Genomic DNA, 20,716 nt, shown 5'->3' with positions numbered 1-20,716 from the left:
AAAACCTCTCTATTACCTTTTGTCCTTTACGGTGGAAACACATTCAAGCCTGCTCAGTGCTTCTTTGATAGAGCTCACCAGTGCCTGAAGGTCAGACTCAAATATTTCCATCTGTTTGATGCAGTGTGTTAATCAGTGGCAGCTAGTTTGTATCTGTGTGCATATCTTGCTGGATTTCTTTGATGTTAACCCCTGTTACCCTGACTCTCTACCCTTTTTTTTTCAGGTACCAGTCCTGGACTTGTTCCCACCTGGGTGTGGCTGTTCAGTGCTTTTACTACCTTTTGTGCTTATGCTTTAGGTAATGTACAGTGAAATCATTTGCATGTCTGACATTTTCATGTAATTTTGTCTTCAAATTCACTAGTGATGATTCTGAGATAAAGAGGCATTGTGGATAAATTACTGACCTCTTTCCAAAACAGTTCTCTTAGATTAAAAAAAAAACAAACTAAATAAAAAACCTCAAACCACAACACAAAATAAAAATGTTTATCAGACTTAAACCCAAGCTAGCATCTTAAGAGGTCTATTAGAGGCTCTATTACAGTAACTCTTATTCCTCTTGAATGTTCAAATTATTTTAGAGGAACAATGGAAATCATTATACAGCAGCAGTCTGGTTTCAATCCCCCTGCCAAGGCCAGGGACACCTTCCACTAGATCAGGTTGCCCAGAGCCCCATCCAACCTGGCCTTGAACACGCTGGGATGGAACATTCCCAGCTTCTCCAGGCAACCCAATCCAGTGCCTCACCCTCCTCACAAGTAAAGATTTGCTTGCTAGTATCTAAAATTTAAACCTACCTTCTTTCAGCAAACTCATTCCTCATTGTCCTATCCCTACATGCCCTTGACAAAAGTCCCTCTCCAGCTCTCCTATAGCCCCTCTAGGTACTGGAAAGCTGCTCGAAGCACTCCCTGGAGCTTTCTCTTCTCCAGGGTGAACAACCCCAACTCTCTCAGCCTTCTTCACAGGAGAGTCTCTTCTATAGGAGAGCTCTTTGGTTTCATAAAAATCTTTGTCCCTTGATGATGACATTCTGAGAAGCTCAGACATCAGAATTAGCAGAGGGTGCTTTCAAAGAAATAGGAAAAATAAAGGACAAAGCAGAAAAAAGGAAATTGTTAGGCACTTCAGTGCTTAAGGAGTGTGTCAGGAGAGGTGGTGATGACAGATGTGACGACAGGCCTGAGCTTCTTATAGAAATAAGTATATATTTTTTTCTTTCCTCTTGCTGTTTTTCTCCCATAACACCTACATCTCAGTTTCAGATTCTATTTTTACTACTTCATTCTGTGCCCTGAGTGTATTTTTAGGTAGACTGCACCTTGCTGTGCAGTGGTGTGAAGACAGATCTGAAATTTTGCTGACCTGGAAGTGAGATCCACATTTGTGTGGCTTTTTTCTTTTCTCTTCCAAAGGTGTCTTGTTCCAAACTAGACTTTCCACACCATGGTGCAATGGAGTTATTTTTTGGGGAGACTAAAGGTAATATATTTAAAGGACTGCACAGTTCTGTGTAATAAGGGCCCAGGAAGGCTGGACACATTTAAAGAAGGAAATCTTATAGGCACAGGAGCAGGCTATCCCTAGGTGCCCAAGGATGAGCCATCTGGGAAGACTGGCCTGGCTGAACAGGGAGTTTTCACTGGACTTGGAGAGAAAAAAAAGAGTTTATAAACTTGGGAAATAGGGGCAGACAACTCAAGAAGAGTACAAGGATGTCATCAGGTCTTGTAGAGGGAAAACTGGATTGGTGAAAGCTCATCTAGAGCTCCATGCTGTCAATATTGTCAAAAATAATACAAAGTGTTTTTATAAATACATTAACAACAAAAAGAGGGCCAAGGAAAATCTCCATCCTTTATTGGGTGCAAAGGGGAACATTGTAACCAAAGATGAGGAAAAGGCTGAGGTACTCAATGCCTTCTTTGCCTCAGTCTTCAACAGAGAGACCCAAGACCCTCAAGGCACGCAGCCTGAGCTGGTAGGGAGGGACAGGGAGCAGAACAGTGCCCTGCTGTGATCCAGGAGGGTCAGACAGAGCCCTGCTGTGATCCAGGAGGGAGCAGCAGTGCCCTGCTGTGATCCAGGAGGGACAGACAGTGCCCTGCTGTGATCCAGGAGGGACAGACAGTGCCCTGCTGTGATCCAGGAGGGACAGACAGTGCCCTGCTGTGATCCAGGAGGGACAGACAGAGCCCTGTTGTGATCCAGGAGGGACAGACAGTGCCCTGCTATGCCAGCTGACACTCACCAGTCCATGGGGCCAGATGGGATCCATACCAGGGTACTGAGGGAGCTGGTGGAAGAGCCAGGTCACTCTCCAGCATTTGTCACCAGTCCTGGTCAACCAGAGAACTGGAGACTGGCCAGTGTGATGCCCACCTGCAAGAAGGGTTGGAAGGAGGATCTGGGGAACTACAGGCCTGTCAGCCTGACCTCAGTGTCTGGGAAGGTTATGGAGCAGATCATCTTTAGTGTCCTTATGCAGCACATGCGGGACAGCCAGGGGATCAAACCTGTTTAATATCTTTTTAAATTATTTGGATGAGGGAATTGAGTGCTCCCTCAGTGAGTTTGCAGATGACAGCAAGTTGGGGGGGAGTGTTGATCTGCTGGAGAGCAGTGAGGCTCAGCATGGGGATCTGGACAGGCTGGATCAATGGGCTGAGGCCAATGGTGTGAGGTTCAACAAGGCCAAATGCCAGGTCCTGCGCCTGGGTCACAACAACCCCAGGCAGTGCCACAGGCTGGGGGAAGAGTGGCTGGAAAGTGACTCAGTGGAAGAGGACCTGGGGGTGGAGGTTGTCAGTGGCTAACATTGAGCCAGTGTTCCCAGGTGGCCAAAAACACCAATGGCATCCTGGCCTCCACCAGAAATCATGTGGCCAGCAGGATCAGGGCCGTTGATCATCCCTCTGTGCTCAGCATTGGCGAGGTCTCACTTTGAATCCTGTGTTCAGTTCTGGGCCCCTCACTACAAGAAGGACATTGAGGTGCTGGAATGTATTCAGAGAAGGGCAACAGAGCTGGGGAAGAGTCTGGAGCACAAATCTTAGGAGGAGCAGCTGAAGGAGCTGGGGATGTTAAGTCTGGAGGAAAGGAGGCTCAGGGATGACCTTATTGCTCTCTGCAACCACCTGAAAGGAGGCTGTAGCGAGGTGGGGATTGGTCTCTTCTCCCAGACAACAATCAACAGGACAAAAGAAATAACCTCAAGCTGTGCCAGGGGAGGTTCCTGTGTGACATCAGGAAGAAGTTTTTCTCTGAAGGGATGGTTAAGCCTTGGAATGGACTGCCCAGGAAGGTGGTGGAATCGCCATCCCTGGAAAATGTTCAAGAAACTACTGGACATGGCACTTAGCATTATGATTTAGTTGACATGGCAGTATTCAGTCAGAGATTGAACTCAATGATCTTGGAGGTCCTTTTCAACCTTAATTGATTCTAAATGTCCCCTCTCCTTGGAGCTGTTTCTGGTAAGGCCATTGCAGTGCAGCCATATATTTGTGTGCCATATTTGGGATGCTCAGGCAATATACAGGTGTGTTATACATGCAGTGCTGTGCAGAGGGGCTGACCACTTTTGGAATCAGACCAATGCATGCAGAGCCATCTTGACTGACCTGGGGTGTCCCCTTGAGCAGATCTCTCCCCCTGCATTGTACATACCTTGGCATTTCTATTCAGTTGGCGAGATGGTGCCAAAATCTTTTTGTCCAGAATTTCTTTGTATTTGTACCATAAAAAGCAACGGGACAACAATCCCTTGAAGGTGACTACTACTCAGATTTCTCTAGCAGCTCTCTGTAGTCAGAAGCAGTGGTTTCTTTTGTGAAAACCATTTTTTATGTCATTGTATGGAATTTAATGAAGTGACTATTGCTTCATAAATTGGAATTACATATTGGAACTGTTACTGTATGGCACCCCAGAAGGCTCACGGGAAGTTCAGCTTCTGAGATTTTTAATGTAGTTGGTTTTTTCCAGTGAAGCTTGTAGTTCCTAATACTTGGACGGCAAGGAATATGATGTTGACAGTCAAAGCTATAATGAACTAATATATATGTAGATTTTTATGTTTGCTCTCCAAGCCACTTCATGAAATATTTAGTCGGAGATTTAATTTTGCATGGCCAAAGTTTTCCCTCTGGAAGACTGCAAAGAACCATAATAACTAACTAAATATGCAACTGTAATCTTTCTCAGCTTATATTAATGACACAATTACTCTCTCCAAATTCCCTAACATGCTGCTCTCCATCCCTCCTGCTTTTTTAAGGAGGTTTGGGATCATTTCCTTCCCATGAAATGGAGTGCTTTTTGCTGGTACTTTGACTTCCACTCTTTAAAAGTTATATAAACTTTATAAAACGGAGTATTTATGAATCTTTGTGAGACAAAGTCATAATATAAGAATTCGAAAGCAATGGAAGTGTGAGACAGTGTATGTTAACCAATGAACACACACCATTGTTGGCATGGATGATTTCAAACTGAAACCTAAGCCAGAAAATATTTTCAGTCTTTTAAAAAGCTAATGAAACTACATGGAAAATGTGGTTAAGGATTTCTGAAAATCCGGTTTGATGTATGTGTCGTATACTTGCTGTATTTTTTTCCATGACCATTATAATTAGAAGTACTGTATTTTAGGACAATACTATAAGCTTCTTTTTAGAAAAACCAAGTTCTTGCAAAATGAAAACCACTTTTCACTGTGAGGTACATATTTTAGTATCTATATACTTGTGTGATAATGTAAAATTTATAATCAGAAAAATGTTCTCACATTCTTATTTTTAAATAAGTAACACTTGTGTACCTGAATCCCGTCTGATTTGGGATAGGTGTTCTTGGAATATAAAACACCACAAACTCTTTAGGATTGCTTATATCTTTATTTGCTGCTAAGGTTTCAGAGATATTGTTCAGTGGATGGAAGAGTTTCTAATTCTATTGCAACACCTTTCAAGTAACCTCAAGCTTATATAGTTTTCTTTCTGCACATTTCAGTAAGATGCTGAAAATTCAATGGAAATGTTAAGAGAGAGAGAATGAGTCTCTAGGAGGCAAGCTATATTTGAAATCCTCTATGAGATATTTAAGTTTTTGAGTTCTGAGAACTGTCTCAAGAGATTTGTTTGAGCAGAGGATATATCACAGCTGTTTGGATATTACAATAGAGATATAGTCTAAAATCTGTACAAAATGAAATCCCATCTTTTCCTGGTTTAGGTCCCTGAAGTATATTTACATTAAACAAAACTCACAGTACTGCCAAATAATCCAGAGAAGTAAGTAGCGTATGATCTACAGCAGCTGTGGTGTCTTTGGTCTCACTCTGCTGAGATGTGCTCCTCATCAGTTTTGGGTTATTAATGCTATCAATAGCTAATAATTGTTAGCTATAGCATCTTCCAAGTAATATCAAATAGAAAAGCATCTCCATTTTATTTTGAGATTCAAGACAAAACCAAGTAATCTGTAGGGTTTGTTCTGTGTACTTTTTCCTAAGAGGTTCATCCTGCAAGTTTACATGTAACTTCAAGAGGAAAATAGTTCTATTTTTCACCTGCACAGTCTCAGAGAAGAGACTAAGGATATGGTTTGACATTACAACTAAGAAATGTTACAGCTGCTAGACTACCTTTCTCCTCCTTGTGTTCACCATCCCTCCCTTGCGCCATCTCCCTTGCATTTTGTACCATACACAGTACCAATTCAGTGACCCAGGAGAAAACATAATGTTTGCTGTCTTTCCACCAGCTGAACAGGCTGCAGGTCACCCTGTTCAACAGCAGAGAACTATCAGATCAACTCAAACCATATTGTCCAACTACATCCCCAGAGTAAGGTCCTGTACAGTGATGGATCATTTTCTATGCACCCAAGTACAAAACGTGATGAACACATAATGCACCTGAACTGTAATGCATTCTTAGAATCATATAATCATGCATGTTGGAAAAGACCTTTAAGGTCATCAAATCCAACTATTAATCCAATGCCAAGTCCACCACTAAACCATGTCCTCAGGTGCCTCACTTTCACACCTTTTAAATACCTCCAGTGATGATGACTCCACAGCTTACCTGAGCAGCCTGTTCCAATGCCTGATAACCATCTTTGTGCAGAAATTTTTCCTAATGTCCAATGTAACCTCCCCTGGTGTGACCTGGGACCGTGTCTTCTTGTACCTGGGAGAAGAGACTGACCCCCATCTCACTAAAACCTCCTTTCAGGTGGTTGTAGAGTGTGATAAAGTCACTCCTGAGCCTCCTTTTCTCCAGGCTAAACCACCCCAGCTCTCTCAGACACTCCTCATCACACTTGTGCTCCAGACCCTTCCCCAGCTCTGTTGCCATTCTCTGGACACACCCCAGCACCTCAATGTCCTCCTTGTAGTGAAGGGACCAGAACTGAACACAGGATTAAAGGTGTGACCCCACCAGTGCCAAGTACAGGGGGACAATCACTGCCCTGGTCCTGCTGGCCACACTATTTCTGGTGGAGGCCAGGATGCCATTGGCCTTTTTGGCCATTTGAACACTCTTGTATGAAAACTGAAAAACACTTTAAAATATATGTAAGCACAAATACAAATAAATTTTGTGAAATTTGCTCCTTTAAGCTGCCGTGTAACTGTTAGTCATTAAGGTATTGAGCATCAAGGAACTTAAAATGCCTTAGGCATCCACCCCACAAGAGGTCTGAAGGCTCAGAGGGTCCACAACACCAATGGATGGGCAAAAAGCTCTACGGACACTTTTTAGCGCTTGAAACTAATTGAAACTGATGTAAAAATGTTCCAAGAGCACTGGGGGCAGTTAATTATGAGTGTCTTTCTAAAACTCATGAAGGAAGTGGCATTTAGTTTAAGAGTTGAGGTAAGGACAGAAAAATTACTTGATATCTGGAGCAATTATTTTATGAGCAGTTGTAACCTGTTGGTGTTGAGGGGGCTGTTGTGCTTCACTTTGCTGTCATCAGTGTAATTTTCCTGTACATTATATATGGCAGTGGTGAATTGTTTTGGAGAAAGATACTGCTTTTGTTGTGCTCTAATTCTTTGTTTCTCTTCCTTTCTCAATCCTTCTAGACTCCATAGATGGGAAACATGCTCGAAGGACTCAGTCCAGTACTCCCCTGGGAGAACTATTTGACCATGGGCTGGATAGCTGGGCTACCTCCATTTTTGTGCTTTCCTTTTTTTCTGTCTGTTCCCGTGACAATGGGAAGAGTGGAGTTTCTGTATATACAATGTATATATATTTAAGCATTGTCCTGTTTAACTTCATGTGCTCACACTGGGAGAAATATAACACAGGAGTTCTTTTTCTTCCTTGGGGATATGATATAAGCCAAGTGGTAAGTATTTATCATCCCTGTTTTGGTTTTGGTTTTTTAACTATGTAATTGTTTTTATAATATTAAAGCAATAGAAAAGTAGAGTTCAAGGCGAATATATTTGGCTGAGATATTGAAATATGTGAAACTGCAAAACCCTAGAAGTAATTCAGAAATATTTTCTGCACTTGCAATAAAGGGCTGCTCTTGAGCAAATTGTCAGCATCAGTGATTCATTGCTGTGCAGGAGAAAAAGGCTTGCAGCAAGCCTAGCAGCTAGACAGTGCCCATGAGAATGTCATTTAACTGCATTTGATTTGTGGTATTAACAAATATTACTATGCTATCTGAAGCCACAAGCTATTTTCCCCCCAATACCAGATTGTGAGGCATGATGTGAATTAGTCCAAGTAGTATCTATTAACAGTAATTACACAGTTATACACTACCAGACCTTCTCAATTCTACTGCGTTTTATAACAAATGTGGTAATGGAAACAGCACTGTACCTATGCAGAGAGCAGTAACTGTTGCCAAGTGAGTTCTGTCTTTGAAAAACAAGTCAGTCATCATGGATGTCAAAAAGTCATAGACATTCAGCAAGGTCAATTACTTATCAGCCCACAGCCATCATCAGCTGAGTTCTTGTCTGGTTTTCAGCCTGGTGAACGTCTTCAGAAATCATGCCCAGGGCACCAGAGTGAATGGCGTCCTCAGTGCACAGATGAGTAGCAGTATTAACAAGCTTAGTGCATTTCCAAAGGCCCAGCACCCCTGTGGGCTGGCTTATCGGTGTCTCAGATAGCCAAGGTTTGCAGCCTGAAGAGCACAGTCAGTCTTCTGAGCTTCCTGTTACAGGAACGAGATGAAAGGTACAGCCAAATAATTGAAAATAAGTTTGACAAATACTCAAATATGTGTTTTAATGGAAATACAGTATTCAAATTAATGGCTGCAGATGTAATGCTGTAAACATAATCAGAATCCAGTGGTTTGAGAACATCTCAGAGATGGTGGTCCAGCTGTGGTGCATCTGTGTTGTCCTCTAGAAAATAGGTTTTGGGAGAAGGAGTTGGCTCAGGACTAAGACATTAGGCAGCCAGCTGGTCTGCAAGTTTCAGCCATGTCTGTAAGGCTTCTCCCTGAAGTTCTTCCAGCAGGAGAGGAGTAGCTGTGTTCAAGCCTGTTTCACTGGTTGCTCAGATGATCACTGTATGTGTGAATGTTCAGAAAGCTCTGCTGGATCACTGCAGCATCCAAACTGTTTTAGTGGTAAAATCTGGGAGTGGGTATCAACTAGCAGAGCAGTACTGATAACTCTGTTAGTGACCTGTGCCTGTGGCCCTGTTTTTAATATTTCCCTGCCTGACAGATTTGTGGTGAGGATGAATATCAGTAAAGTTTGTAAACTGCTTTGATTAACTGGGATGCAAGGTGCTAACAAGTGCTGTTTCCTGTTCCCCTCTGATGCTGAACTGCTGTCCTGCTCACTTGCTTTTCAGTGCCTTCTGTGATGACTTGGTTACAGTCAAAGTGATAAGCTTGTAAATGTGAGGATTTTTGATGCTCTTTAGCACAGTCATCAGCTGGTAGAAGACTGTACTATTGAAATCTCTGTATGTCAGTTTTCTCATCTGTAAAAAAATAGCTGTTGTGATTGCCTATGAACTAAGAGAAGGCAAGCTTTGTAGCTTTGTAGCTCTAGGTGGTATTTTTACATTAGTCCAAAAGACATTACATATACACCAGAAAGTACAAAATATTTTTTTCCCAGTTCTACTGACTAGTCTCTTAAAAGATCTTAATTCCCCTAAATATTTGTTCTTGTTTTGTAAACTCATTAATCAAATTTATATAATATGTGTTCTATTAAAGATAGCTCTTCATCTCCAGTAACTTAGAGGATACTGGGGACAATAGCAAATGGCTGAGGATGAGTAAGAAAAGTTATGTTTCCCTTGCTGGTTTTTTTCCCCATTGCTTCTCTGCCAGGTATTCCCACAGTCACATTTAGAAGCAGAGAGTGTGAAAGCACTCACTAGCTGCTTCCAGACTGATTCACAATGTTTAGCTAAGTATTTCCTCCACGGCATTCCTGCAGGAATTGGATTGCTGCAGGAATGTGCCTCTCTGTCGTGTCTTCAGTAATTTCTCCTACAACTTAATGCTGTTGCACTGGCATGTCAGACACTCAGGTGGTCTGGTCCCCTGCTTTTGCTTTTAATCTCGTTGGCAGCCAGGAACTCAAGAAAACCAGTAGTTACTGTAGTTAGTGTAGTTACTGTCAGCATGCAGACAGGACTGATGACCTCAATGAGCTGTTTGTTATCTGGCATGAGGCTCCCAGGATGCTGCTGCTGTCAGCTCTGCTGCACGCAAACTCAGCCCTCTCCCGGGCTCTGCCTCAGCTGTGCGGGAGAAAGAGCTGCTGTTCCTCGTGAAAAATACCTTCTTATAGACAGGGAAATCTGTGGGAATTATGCACATCACGTTTTCCTGGGACTTGATGACTCATCAGAACTGGTAACCCAATTAAGCTAGCTGGGCTGTAATTGGCACTCCAATTAGCTTTGATTACAGCAGACAATCATTTGCAGGAAGCTGTGGTTTGTAAACTTGAAAAATGGCTGTAATATGTCTGAGAGATGCTTGGTCAGAGGACCATTATGTTTGAGGATCCAGAATCAAGGTGGCAGCAAATGCAGCGGGGAAAGCTATTCCTGTCTCTCCTCCCTCCTGCACAAGGATCTGTCCTGTGCTGATTCCTGAGTAGCAGAAAAAGGTGCAGGGAGAGCAGCCTCAGTATCATAGCATCTAGACAATTTTTATACACTTTTGAGTAAGCACACCTATTGGAAACCCCAAAAGTCTGAGGAAAAAGCAAAAAAATTAATCTCTGCTATGATCTGTGAGAAATTCCCCCTCAGATACATCTTGTGGAAATGAAGACTTTTATTTTTGTCACAAAACAAACCAAAGAAAGCTAATATCTGCAAGTTAAGTTTCTTGGAGAGAAAAAAAAAAAAAAGACAAAGCTTTCCTGAGAAATTAACATTTCTGGCTTCTTGCCATATGTTAATTTTCACAGACATCGTCTTGTTTTGTTTTAAAAAAAGATCTGTTTTCTTTCTGGAGAATTTAATATTACCCTAATGAAATAGTTGCCTAATCCTGCTGTTGCTTTTCATAAGCCACTGCAGTTGAGTTCATAGCAGGGGAACAAATTTTTCCTTAATATGATGTAATGATACCTCTGCTCCATTGGTGCTGCCTTAAGCGTAACAGGAGATACCCTTTATATTCTTAATTAAGACTTTTAAAGTGAAGAGCTGTGTGAGAGCTGCAGTGACCCACACAGTTCCACTCTCCTTTCTCTCCCTCTCCCCAGCCAAGAGGAGCAGGCTCGGAAGAAGCACAAGCAGCAAAATCCCAAAGGCAGCAGGCAGCTGTCTGTGGCCCAGCCCCAGCCCTGCAAGGAGAGAATGACCAGAAATCCCGCAGATAGAGAGAGTTGTGCCTGAAGGGATGGGTGCTTGGTCCTTGAGCCCCAGGGGTTCAGTCTAAGATGCTTTCCCAGCTGCTTCTGCCTGATGGCTTTGGGCAGTACCACTGAGAGCCTCTGGGAGAACCCTCTGCCTGCCTTGGAACTCTGAAGAAATGGAAGTACACGATGCCCCTAGCAACTGAAACATTGTAGGACTTCCTTTTCTCCTTCCTTTCAGTCAAACTGGGGAAGGTTTCTTTCATGGGTGCCATAGACCAGGTTTTCTTTTTTACAAAAGCTTAAAATACAAGCTTATTTACAAAATCCATGCTGAAATATATTGCATGTGACCTTTTCCAGAGATGTATTGTGGCAGCAAGTGTTTCAGGGTCTGGCAGAGAAATCCCAAACAATGCAAGCGCACATCACATCTTGAAAAAATTTCTACCTCCTCCTTTTAATAGAAAAGACAAAACCCTGCGTCTGTGGAAAGCAGAGCCTTTCTTGTGAAGAAAAAGTATTATTACTTAATTCCAAAGTTGGAGCACAGTGGAATTGTTGAATTAAGAGAAGTGACAGCAGTGAGGAAGCAGTGCTGGCCAGACCATGGTGTTGGTTCAAGCTGCCTCCAGACAGGGCTGGAAACTGATCTCAATACTCAGTTATCTGAGGCAAGCCCCATGGTGTATCCATGGGAAATCTGAACAGAAGAACCTGCTGTGCACAGGCTTTTTCTGCAGCAGGCTGCTTCATTCTTAACCACTTGGTTATGGTTCCCCACAAACCTTTCTTAATTAATTAATCTTCCATGTGCCTTTAGTTATTTGTCTGTAACATCTAAATGCAAAGTCATCTTTTTAGGTAAAATTTTTCAAAGTCTAAGATTTGCAACCTTCAATTATTTATTGAGAGAAAAAAAACTAATACTAAATGTGCCTGTGTGTAAAACAGAAATGGTAAATCAATGGTAAGAAAATAAATGGATGTACAAACACAATCTAAAATATTGTGGTCACAAAACTTATACCTGAAATAGTGAAAAGACATGGAAGTGATGTTGATCTAAAAATATCAAGAATTTTAGAGAACAAGTAAGAGGCTAGAAGGTAGAAGACTTTGAGGGGTTATACTGCCTTATGTTTATGTAGAATTTTCCCAATGTCATATCAAAGGATTATTCTGATTTTACACAGGAACAAATGTGGCTGTGTTGCTGTTATTTACAAAATTGTGTCAAGATAGGGAGGCCCTGCTCAGAATGCAGCTGTCCTGCTGTCAGCTATATCAGAGAAACTACAAATTAACACCTTGTATTTTCACATCTTTCTCATCATAAGTATTCCCCATCCTCATAGAGAAGGTCTTGGAAAGCCAAAAATATTCCTGGTCAGATGCTCTGAGAGCTGGAATCCAAGACTGCACCCATCTACATTACCTTGCTATTTAGTTCTCACTTGTGTTATTGTGGTGGGAGGATGCCAGGCACCACCAAAGCTGCTCTGTCACTCCTCTCTGCAACTGGACAGGGAGAGAAAATATAGTGAAAGGCTCATGAGTTGATACAAGGACAGGGAGAGATCACTCACAAATTACTAGCATGGGCAAAACAGACTCAGCTCAGGGATATTAATTTAATTTCTTATGAATCAAAATCAAAGCAGGATAATGAGAAGTAAGACGAATCTTAAAAACACCTTTCCCCTACCTCTCCCTTCTTCCTGGATTCTATCTCCTCTCCCCACTGGCACAGGGAGACAGGGAATGGGGGTTATAGTCAGTTCATTACAGGTTGTTTCTGCTGCTCCTCCGGGAGAGGAGTCCTCCCCCTGCTCCAGAGTGGGTTCCTCCCATGGGGAATAGTTCTCTGTGAACTTCTCCGATGTGAATCCATCCCATAGGCCACAGTTCTTCATGAGCTGCTGCACCATGGGTACCTTTCCATGGGGTGCAGTCATTTAGGCAGAACCTTCTTCAGTCCTGTGGGTCCCCCACAGGATCACAAGTCCTGCCAGGAAACCTGCTCCAGCATGGGCTCCTCTCTCCATGGGTCTGCAGATCCCTGCCAGGAGCCTGCTCCAGCAAGGGCCTCCTGCAGGTTCACAGCTTCCTCTCAGGCTGCTCTGGTGTGGGGGCTTACAGGAACTGCAGGTGGATTTGTGCACCCCCCTGGATGTCCATGGGCTGCCGGGGCACAGCTGCTTCACCATGGGCTGCACCTCAGGCTGCAGGGGAATCTCAGCTCTGGTACCTGAAGCACCTTCTGTTCCTTCTTCTCCACTGACCTTGTGTGTAGGGCTGTACCTCTCACATATTCTCACTCCTTTCTTCTCTGGCAGTAATTACAACTGCACAATATGGATTTTTTTTTTCCCCTTTTAAAATATGTTATCCCAGAGGCATTGTCACCATTTCTGGTTGCTGCTGCCTTGGCCAGAGGTGGGTCCATCCTGGAGCCATCTGCCATTGGCTGTGCTGGACATGAGAAAAGCTTCTGGCAGCTTCTCACAGAAGCCACCCTTGTAGCCCCTCTGCTACCAAAACTGGCCACACAAACCAAATACAGTTATTTAATTTGGAGTTCTCATTTTACAAAAGGCTGCAATTATTTTTACTTGCTAGAGACTACATTTGTATCTGAAAGGTACTAAAGCTGGTTTATGGCAGAGAGATAAGTAAAAAACTTGACCATCTTTTCTAAAGTAAAATTATTCAGTTGAACTTAGGAACATTGCTTTACTTTTTTTTTTTTTTTTTCCACCAGCAGTGCCTTTAAAGCAGTTTATATAGCTGATTAACAGACTTAGGCTTTGCTAGTAATTTTGACAATCTTCAATTTTTTGCTAGTATAGCTTAGATCAAGGGACACAGCCATTTTCTCATCCTTCAGGCTTTCTAAAGGACATCTGCTTTCTAAAGCTGGAGACTGCTTCAATGTAGTCAAAGTGACGAGTCCTTAAAAAACAATATACCAAAATTCTGAAGCCAAGGAGTGGGTTTTTTTCATATGCTACATCTGTTAAGAGGCAATCTCCATCTGGGAGTGTTGCATCACCAAATCCCAGGGCAGGGCATTCCCTATGAGAGCCCATTGCATCCACACCCCTGTTCCTAGACATGCACTGACATCTGACAGGGATGCTCATGACTGCCCTGCCAAAAGTACTGACTGTAATAATGCTTAATACTAAAGTTCCTCTTTTATCACCTGCCAAAAATGTCTGTTCAGGGTTCAGCATGTGAGAGTAAATTCAGGCTCCATCAAAGCCAGTTGGAGTTTTGCCATCAACTTTGATGGGGTCAGGATTCCATCCATCATGTCTTATGGGTAAGGGAATACAATTTCTTCAGGAAGCCAAATGTTAGCTCTGATGCAGTGGATTGCAAAACCCATTATATGTGTCCTTAACTGAGACAAAATTTGACTCACTCTCTTCAGTGGCCCAAGACACAATGGCACTCACTGGTGCCTGCTCCTCCTTGCTGCAGATCTGTCGTGCTGCTTGTTCTTGCAGAGGCAATTCAAACATCCAGTTCCACAGTGCAAAATCCAAGCAAAACCTCATAGAGACCTGTACACTGACAGGGCAAGAATCTTGGTTTCAGATACAGAGAAGTAAGTGAAGTCAAATGTAGTATTATCTACATGTAATGTTTAAGCAACATCAGCATTCTGCTCTTAATCTGTGATTGTAAAAAGCCTGGTAATTAACGAAGAGATTTTCAATGTATCTTTGAGTTCAAATTTAATAGAAGACCAGAAATGTGCTTGTTGAAGTTCAAATGGAGAAAACACATAGCATAGTAAAAAAAAGTGTAGTAAAAAACCTAATTAAGAAATAGTAAAATCTGTAACACAAGTAAACCTGGAAACCATTTTTTCATCCCAGAGTAAGAAGATGCATTGAGTGGAAAATATAAAGGTTATTGAATGTTACCTGGGAATAAATAGATGAATATGCAGTTTTCTAAATGGCATTGTAATTAACATTGTTATTTTCATTTATAGCTAGCTTAGCATGAAACATATAGCCTCTTATGCGTCCTGTGGCAAATCCAAACAGCTGAGAATAAAGCAGGCTGGAGGAATAGAAGGGCAGCAGTCCCCCTAGCTGGGTGCTCCTGAGTCTTGTGGATGTGTCCTTTCACTCCTAATGACATCTATGTGATTCTTTTTGTGTCCTGTAAGGATGTATCTGTCGAACAAATTAAAAATCAGGGAAGACTTCATCTCCTTCTCATTCTTTTTATTTCTTCACATTCAATTGACTGCATTTATTATTTTTCATTATTGTTTCAGGTGGGCTTAGGGTTTTTCTGCCCCCTTCTCTGTTATTCTGATATGATCAGTTCAAGGGGCAGAGCTGCAAAAATAACCACATTGCTAATTCTGAAGTCTGTACCCAAAAACAGGAAAGTGCATGTGTGGTGGGGAGACCTGGCAATAAAAGTGGATTTAGGTATTTTGAAAAGGTAGGTCAGTAATACTTACCACATACAAAAAGATGCACACATTACCAGGGCAGTTGCTTGCTTACCATATTTCATATATTTTAAATAATTCTCTTGGTGACCCTGCAAGTTGCTTCACTGCTTAGAAGTTACTGTTTTGCCATGGCAGCAGAAGGTAAAGTAGGGACAGGAGGTAACTAGCAGATTTTAATTTTTTTTACTTTTGCATTTGTATTAGATGATAAGTGAAATTCTCTGCCTTTAGATGTAAAGGATTGAAAATCAGTTATCTTTTTTTTCTGTAGGTGTTAATAGCAGCATATCTGCTCACTGGTACTGTTGGTGTGGAGGTCTGGCAGAAGCCTTTGCTCTTTGGTTATTATATTACAGATGTATTAGTTATCCTGCTCATAGGTAAGTGTCCAGATCTATACAAAAGCGTGCTGCTTTTTAATAATTTGGACTTGATATTTTTTATACTTCCCTCTTTCTTTTTTTGGTTTTACTTTTGTAAGTGTTGGCTAGTCCAAAAATACATGAATAGAGATAATTAAAAGGTTAATACTGGAAAACTTTTAAAGAGTAGATAATTTTGGAAAATTTGTTCCTTGCTGAATTAGTGTATGCTGCACACAAATAATATAGAAAATACTCCTTATCTGCATGTGCAGTTCAGTGCAGTGTGCTGGCTTCTGGCTCCCAAAGTCTCAGAAACTCCTCATATCACTCAGGTAAAATGTCACTTACATTTATGTATATTCTAAGTTTAGTGTTTTGGCCTGGAGCACATTATGTTCCAAAATGTTATGTACAGGGGGAATGAAGACATTATTTAAATAACCTTAGATGCACAACTGTAAATATGAATAAAAGCCAGGTGGTTTCTAAGGTCTTCTTTAGAGATCTTTTGCAAAACAGAAGAGATTTATTTTCCATACACAGCAATAGCCTATTTGGCCATTATTTGATGCTGTCAGTGTAGTTTGAAATGAGCACTGAATGTTTTTTGACTGCTATATCAAGACTGAGAACAAGAGCAGTTACATTTTAATGAGTTAGAAATATAGAAGTCTTAGCTGAAACTCTGTGTATGCAAATTGTCTTTGATGTGTTGCTTGGAAGGTGAAGAAATTAGCATATGCATTTTGGAGATTTTTATATGAGCATACAAGTGGTGAGAAGAGGGCACCACAATACTGTTTGACACAAACACTCTAGGCTTGCATCCCAAGAAACATCTTCTGCCCTTGGGCCAAATGGAGGACTTGGCTATAGGTGCTTCTTCCATGTCAGCCATTTGAGCATTTTGCACTGATCTGTGCTCTTACAACCCCTCTCCTTGTAGCCAGGTTGTCAGCAGGCACCACCTCTTGCTCCAGCACTGTTTCCCAGAATCCCTAGGTTAGAAAGGACCCTGTTCAGGCTGTGCTTTCTAATGAGCAGTGTCTGCAAGGATGTGGTTTTGTGCTTTGCCCAAAAAAACCAACAGTGTGTGACCAGGATGATACAGTCTTTTTCTAGTCAGACCTGAGTTAGGCACTCTGAGGAAAAGGAAGAAAGGAAGGGGGGAAAGACAGTGGTTGCCTTTTCAATAGTCAGTGAATTATTCACCTTTGACAGAGGTGTAGCTGCAGACAGGGAGTGATTTGTGCTCTTTTAGCAGCACTGCAAGCCCAGGGCAGATGGACGCTGGCTCGCCCAGAATGGGCAGGTCAGGGCAGCACTAGGGCCAGCAGAGACCAGCCCACTGAACACACTGTGCTGCACACACCAGTGCTTGGTTCCTGTCACTGACACACATGACAGCCCATTCAGGGACTACTCTGATGGCTTCCCTTGCACTTGGGAAGCCATGGGTGAAGGTTTAATTCAAACTGTTCAACATAGTAGGAATGTTTGTGGAAGGGAAGCATCTCGGCATTATCAGATCTGCAGGTGTGAGCATCCTTTTTCATACTCTGCCAGAACCAGCTGCACAGCAAGGTTTGATGGACTGTTGCATTAACTCCAGAATGAAGTAGTGTTTCTGTCTTCTATCTTCTTATGGGTAATAGAATACAATTTCTTCAGGAAGCCAAATGTTAGCCTGATGCAATGGATTGCAAAACCCATTATATGTGTCCTTAACTGAGACCAAAATTTGACTCACTGTCTTCAGTGGCCCAGGACATAGAAGTCAAAGAAGTACTGCTTCTGTCTTCTGTGGTATGCTTATATGAATGGATTTGTGAGCACAGAATAGTATTTCTTCCATCATTGTCCCAAGCAGAGTAGGCTTAACAAGGAGCCAAAAGGTTTCTCCAAAAACCTTGTCTCTAGCACACCATGCACAATGGCATCTTTTGCAACTTATTTGAGGTTAAATATGGGTTTTAAAGAATGCAAAATAATAATCTCGGTTGACTCTATATTACAGAATCATCATAGTTCTTAGTAAATCTCTTAGAATCTCTTAGACAAGACAAAAGTAGTATCCTTAGTATCCTCTGAGACAAAAAGTAGTATCCTTCCACTATGGACATGCTGGTCCAGAAAGCACTGCCATTTCATATTTGAATCTCAGCTCAGCAGTAAGGCGGTTGTCATCGGGTAGCCTGTGTGCAGTGACCAGGGATATGTGAAATTTTTAGAAGCTTGTGGTAAATTACAGGACCCCACTGTGACTGCAGAAACAGTACCTGTCTAACCTACACCAAGGGCCAAGCAGCCAGGAATATTCAATTATTTTCTCCCTTAGAGGGACTGCAGCAAGTGTGTCTTGCTCAGCCAGAACCATTTGTATGAGAGAGCCCCCTCTGGCTGGCTCAGTTAAATGCCTTCGTGGCTAGTTAAAAACAAAGTGGGCCTCTGATGCTTTTTACAAGCTAGTTTCCCAGGATCCTGAGAGGAGCCATTAAACCATAAATGCCTGTGCTTAACCATCTGATGGCATTTAGTAGTCACCAGTGGTCCTTCTAACAACGAACCTGTAGCTGCTCCATCAATACTTGGCATTTTTTGGTGCTTTTACTGTTCTGTACACAACAGGAGTTCAGCTGCTGAGCTGTTGCTTCTCTGAGAGCAGCTGGGCTTTAGCCCCACCTTCTCTAGTAGGAACAAATCCAAACAAGATGCACAAGAGTGTTTTTCAGATGTCCTTCCTGTAGTTTTCTGGGAAAAAAAAAAATCCATGTATAACCTCAGGATGAACTCTGCAAAAGCACCTCTTCAGAGGAAGCTGTGGTATCACCAGGTGACACTCACTCATTGAAAGTAATGGAGCTTTTATCAGGTGCCAGAACACACAAAGATATACATAAAAGTGCAGCAGTGCTGGTGTTTAGATTAGATGTTTTAGGAAAGAGAGCTTTATGTATGTTCTTGGGAGCTCTCTGGCACACTGTGAACACCTGTAGGAAAGCCAAATCCTGAGCTGCTGAGCAGTGACCTCGGAGGACTACCCTGTGAAACAGAGGAACTTCAGCATAGTATTTTATGGGAATTTGTCAGCTACCCAGCAAACATGATCCCGTAATTTTCACTGGCAGTGAATGCAATTCCATCCTTCAGCTCCAAAACACACACCTAGCTGGACCCTGGATCAAGGAGGAAGGGATCAATCCCTCTCCTGTTTGCAGAGCAGCTGACCTGGCTGCTGGGCAGAAATGCCTTTTCTCTCCCAGCAAGGGAGCAGACAGACCCTGGTGAAGTTATGTGCCCGTGTGCTCATCTGCAACTAATTACTGTGCACTCATCAGGGCTCCTGGGGATGACACTCCAAGAGCTCTCTTGGGATTTAAGCACAATTGTCCCACAGCATTATCTGGCTAACTAGGGTCCCTTCAAAGGGCAGCACTGGGGTGAGAGCTATCATTTATTTTCACCCCTCCAGGGCATCCCAAATGCCCAACATTCCCTGTCACTGTGCTATCAGGTTGAGAGCAATATGAAATATTTACAATAAGCATTTTAAAGCAGTCAGTTCTGCACATAAATTCTAGTACCACAAATGATGCTGTGGACTTTGTGAGAAGATTTTCACTGACAGGTAGGCATCTGTAGTTCAGGGAGCAGCATTACTAATTGATGATGGTTTCTGTCTCACATTGCTATTAAATGACCTGTAGGTGCATGCTCTGCATGAAGCATTTCTCATGTTTGGGACCTTCATACTTGCTCTGTATGAAGATTTTATAATGTCTAATAAAATTTGAGTTCAGGCTACAATCCTTTCCTAGAGAAAGGAAGATGGAGACATGCATCTTACTGGAAATTTCTTTTGCTATATTTTTTGTTCAGAATTGACTGAGGGCTTGGAAGTTGTGGTGGGATGTACAGAAACAAGCAGAGTTAGCACATCAGCTTCATTTCCTTAGGAAGGCAAGTTGGAAAAATGATGCCTGGATGCACACATTTTCCTGCTCCTTCTCAGTATTAATTGCAACCACAAGAACAGACTTCATGGGAAAAGGATCACTTAAGCATGGAGTGGATGTGTTATACTTCATCAGTGTGGGGCACATGGGGCAGACTATTCTGTAAGCCAGACATGGTGTCATGTTTGAGTGTACTATGTGTGGTCAACTGTGCCCAGATTTGGCTACTGAAAACTGTGGCAAAGCTGAAACAAGTTCTCAAAGTGCAGGTTTGAACATGAAATGTGAATTGAATATTAATATCTATCAGAGATCTGAAAATTGAACTTTGTTTTAGAGATGGGGCCAAAGCATTCAGAATTTTTTCCTATGATGTTCATGGGTTTGGTTTCTATGCTGACTTGTACAGAGTGTTTTCCTTGAGGGTCACTCTTCCCTGAGCTATCTAAGCATATAAAATGAGGGGTGAAAATATAAATGAACAGATCATAGCAGCAAAACACTAACAATGAGGCCAAGCTGTAACACTTAAAACATGCCAATTATTTGAATTCCATCATAGTGGGAAAGCACAGCATACTTTCTCCTCTAAACCAGTGCCTTGTACTTACTCTGTGCTACATCCTGTGCATCAAAGGAGGACACACAATCCTTGCCATGGGTGTTCATAGAGGAGCCTGTCCCTTTTTCAGTGTCAGAAACTGTTTAGGAGGCCATGGTCAAATTATGAATTGTTTCTCCCCCTGTGGAATGATGTCATTCTGCAGTGATTTCCTGTAGTTCCCATTGCAAAGTGGCTGATGGCTCTGCCCTAGTGATGGCTTGCTGAATGATTAAATGTTAAGTGCAATGTTTTCAAAAGGTTATTTCTCCAACAGGCTTTGACCAGTCCTGTTTGAGAAGTGTGCTTAACATGAGTTGGCTTCTGCATGTCTGTCACCGATTCAACATTTATCAAGGCATTGTTGTGACAGATTGTACAAGGCTCTGTTAAAGCAAAGGGTGTGAAATACTCACCTGTCACTTGAGATATATTTTTAAGAAGTCACTGAGTTCATGTTCAGAGTAACTC

At 42.2% G+C, this 20,716-nt stretch overlaps 1 protein-coding gene across 1 annotated transcript in view; it reads left to right on the top strand.

The window, feature by feature from the left end:
* The window catches only part of LOC132075257 (ethanolaminephosphotransferase 1-like), a 53,913-nt gene that overhangs the window by 19,382 nt on the left and 13,815 nt on the right, over positions 1 to 20,716 (top strand). Inside the window, exons 4-6 of the mRNA XM_059475491.1 lie at positions 227 to 301; positions 7,109 to 7,377; positions 15,595 to 15,703. Coding sequence (XP_059331474.1) covers positions 227 to 301; positions 7,109 to 7,377; positions 15,595 to 15,703 — 453 coding nt within the window. The remainder of the gene's footprint in view (positions 1 to 226; positions 302 to 7,108; positions 7,378 to 15,594; positions 15,704 to 20,716) is intronic.

Source organism: Ammospiza nelsoni, chromosome 1 (assembly GCF_027579445.1).
Source record: "Ammospiza nelsoni isolate bAmmNel1 chromosome 1, bAmmNel1.pri, whole genome shotgun sequence".
NCBI classification, from domain to species: domain Eukaryota; kingdom Metazoa; phylum Chordata; class Aves; order Passeriformes; family Passerellidae; genus Ammospiza; species Ammospiza nelsoni.
This window is presented reverse-complemented; position numbering and strand designations above follow the sequence as displayed.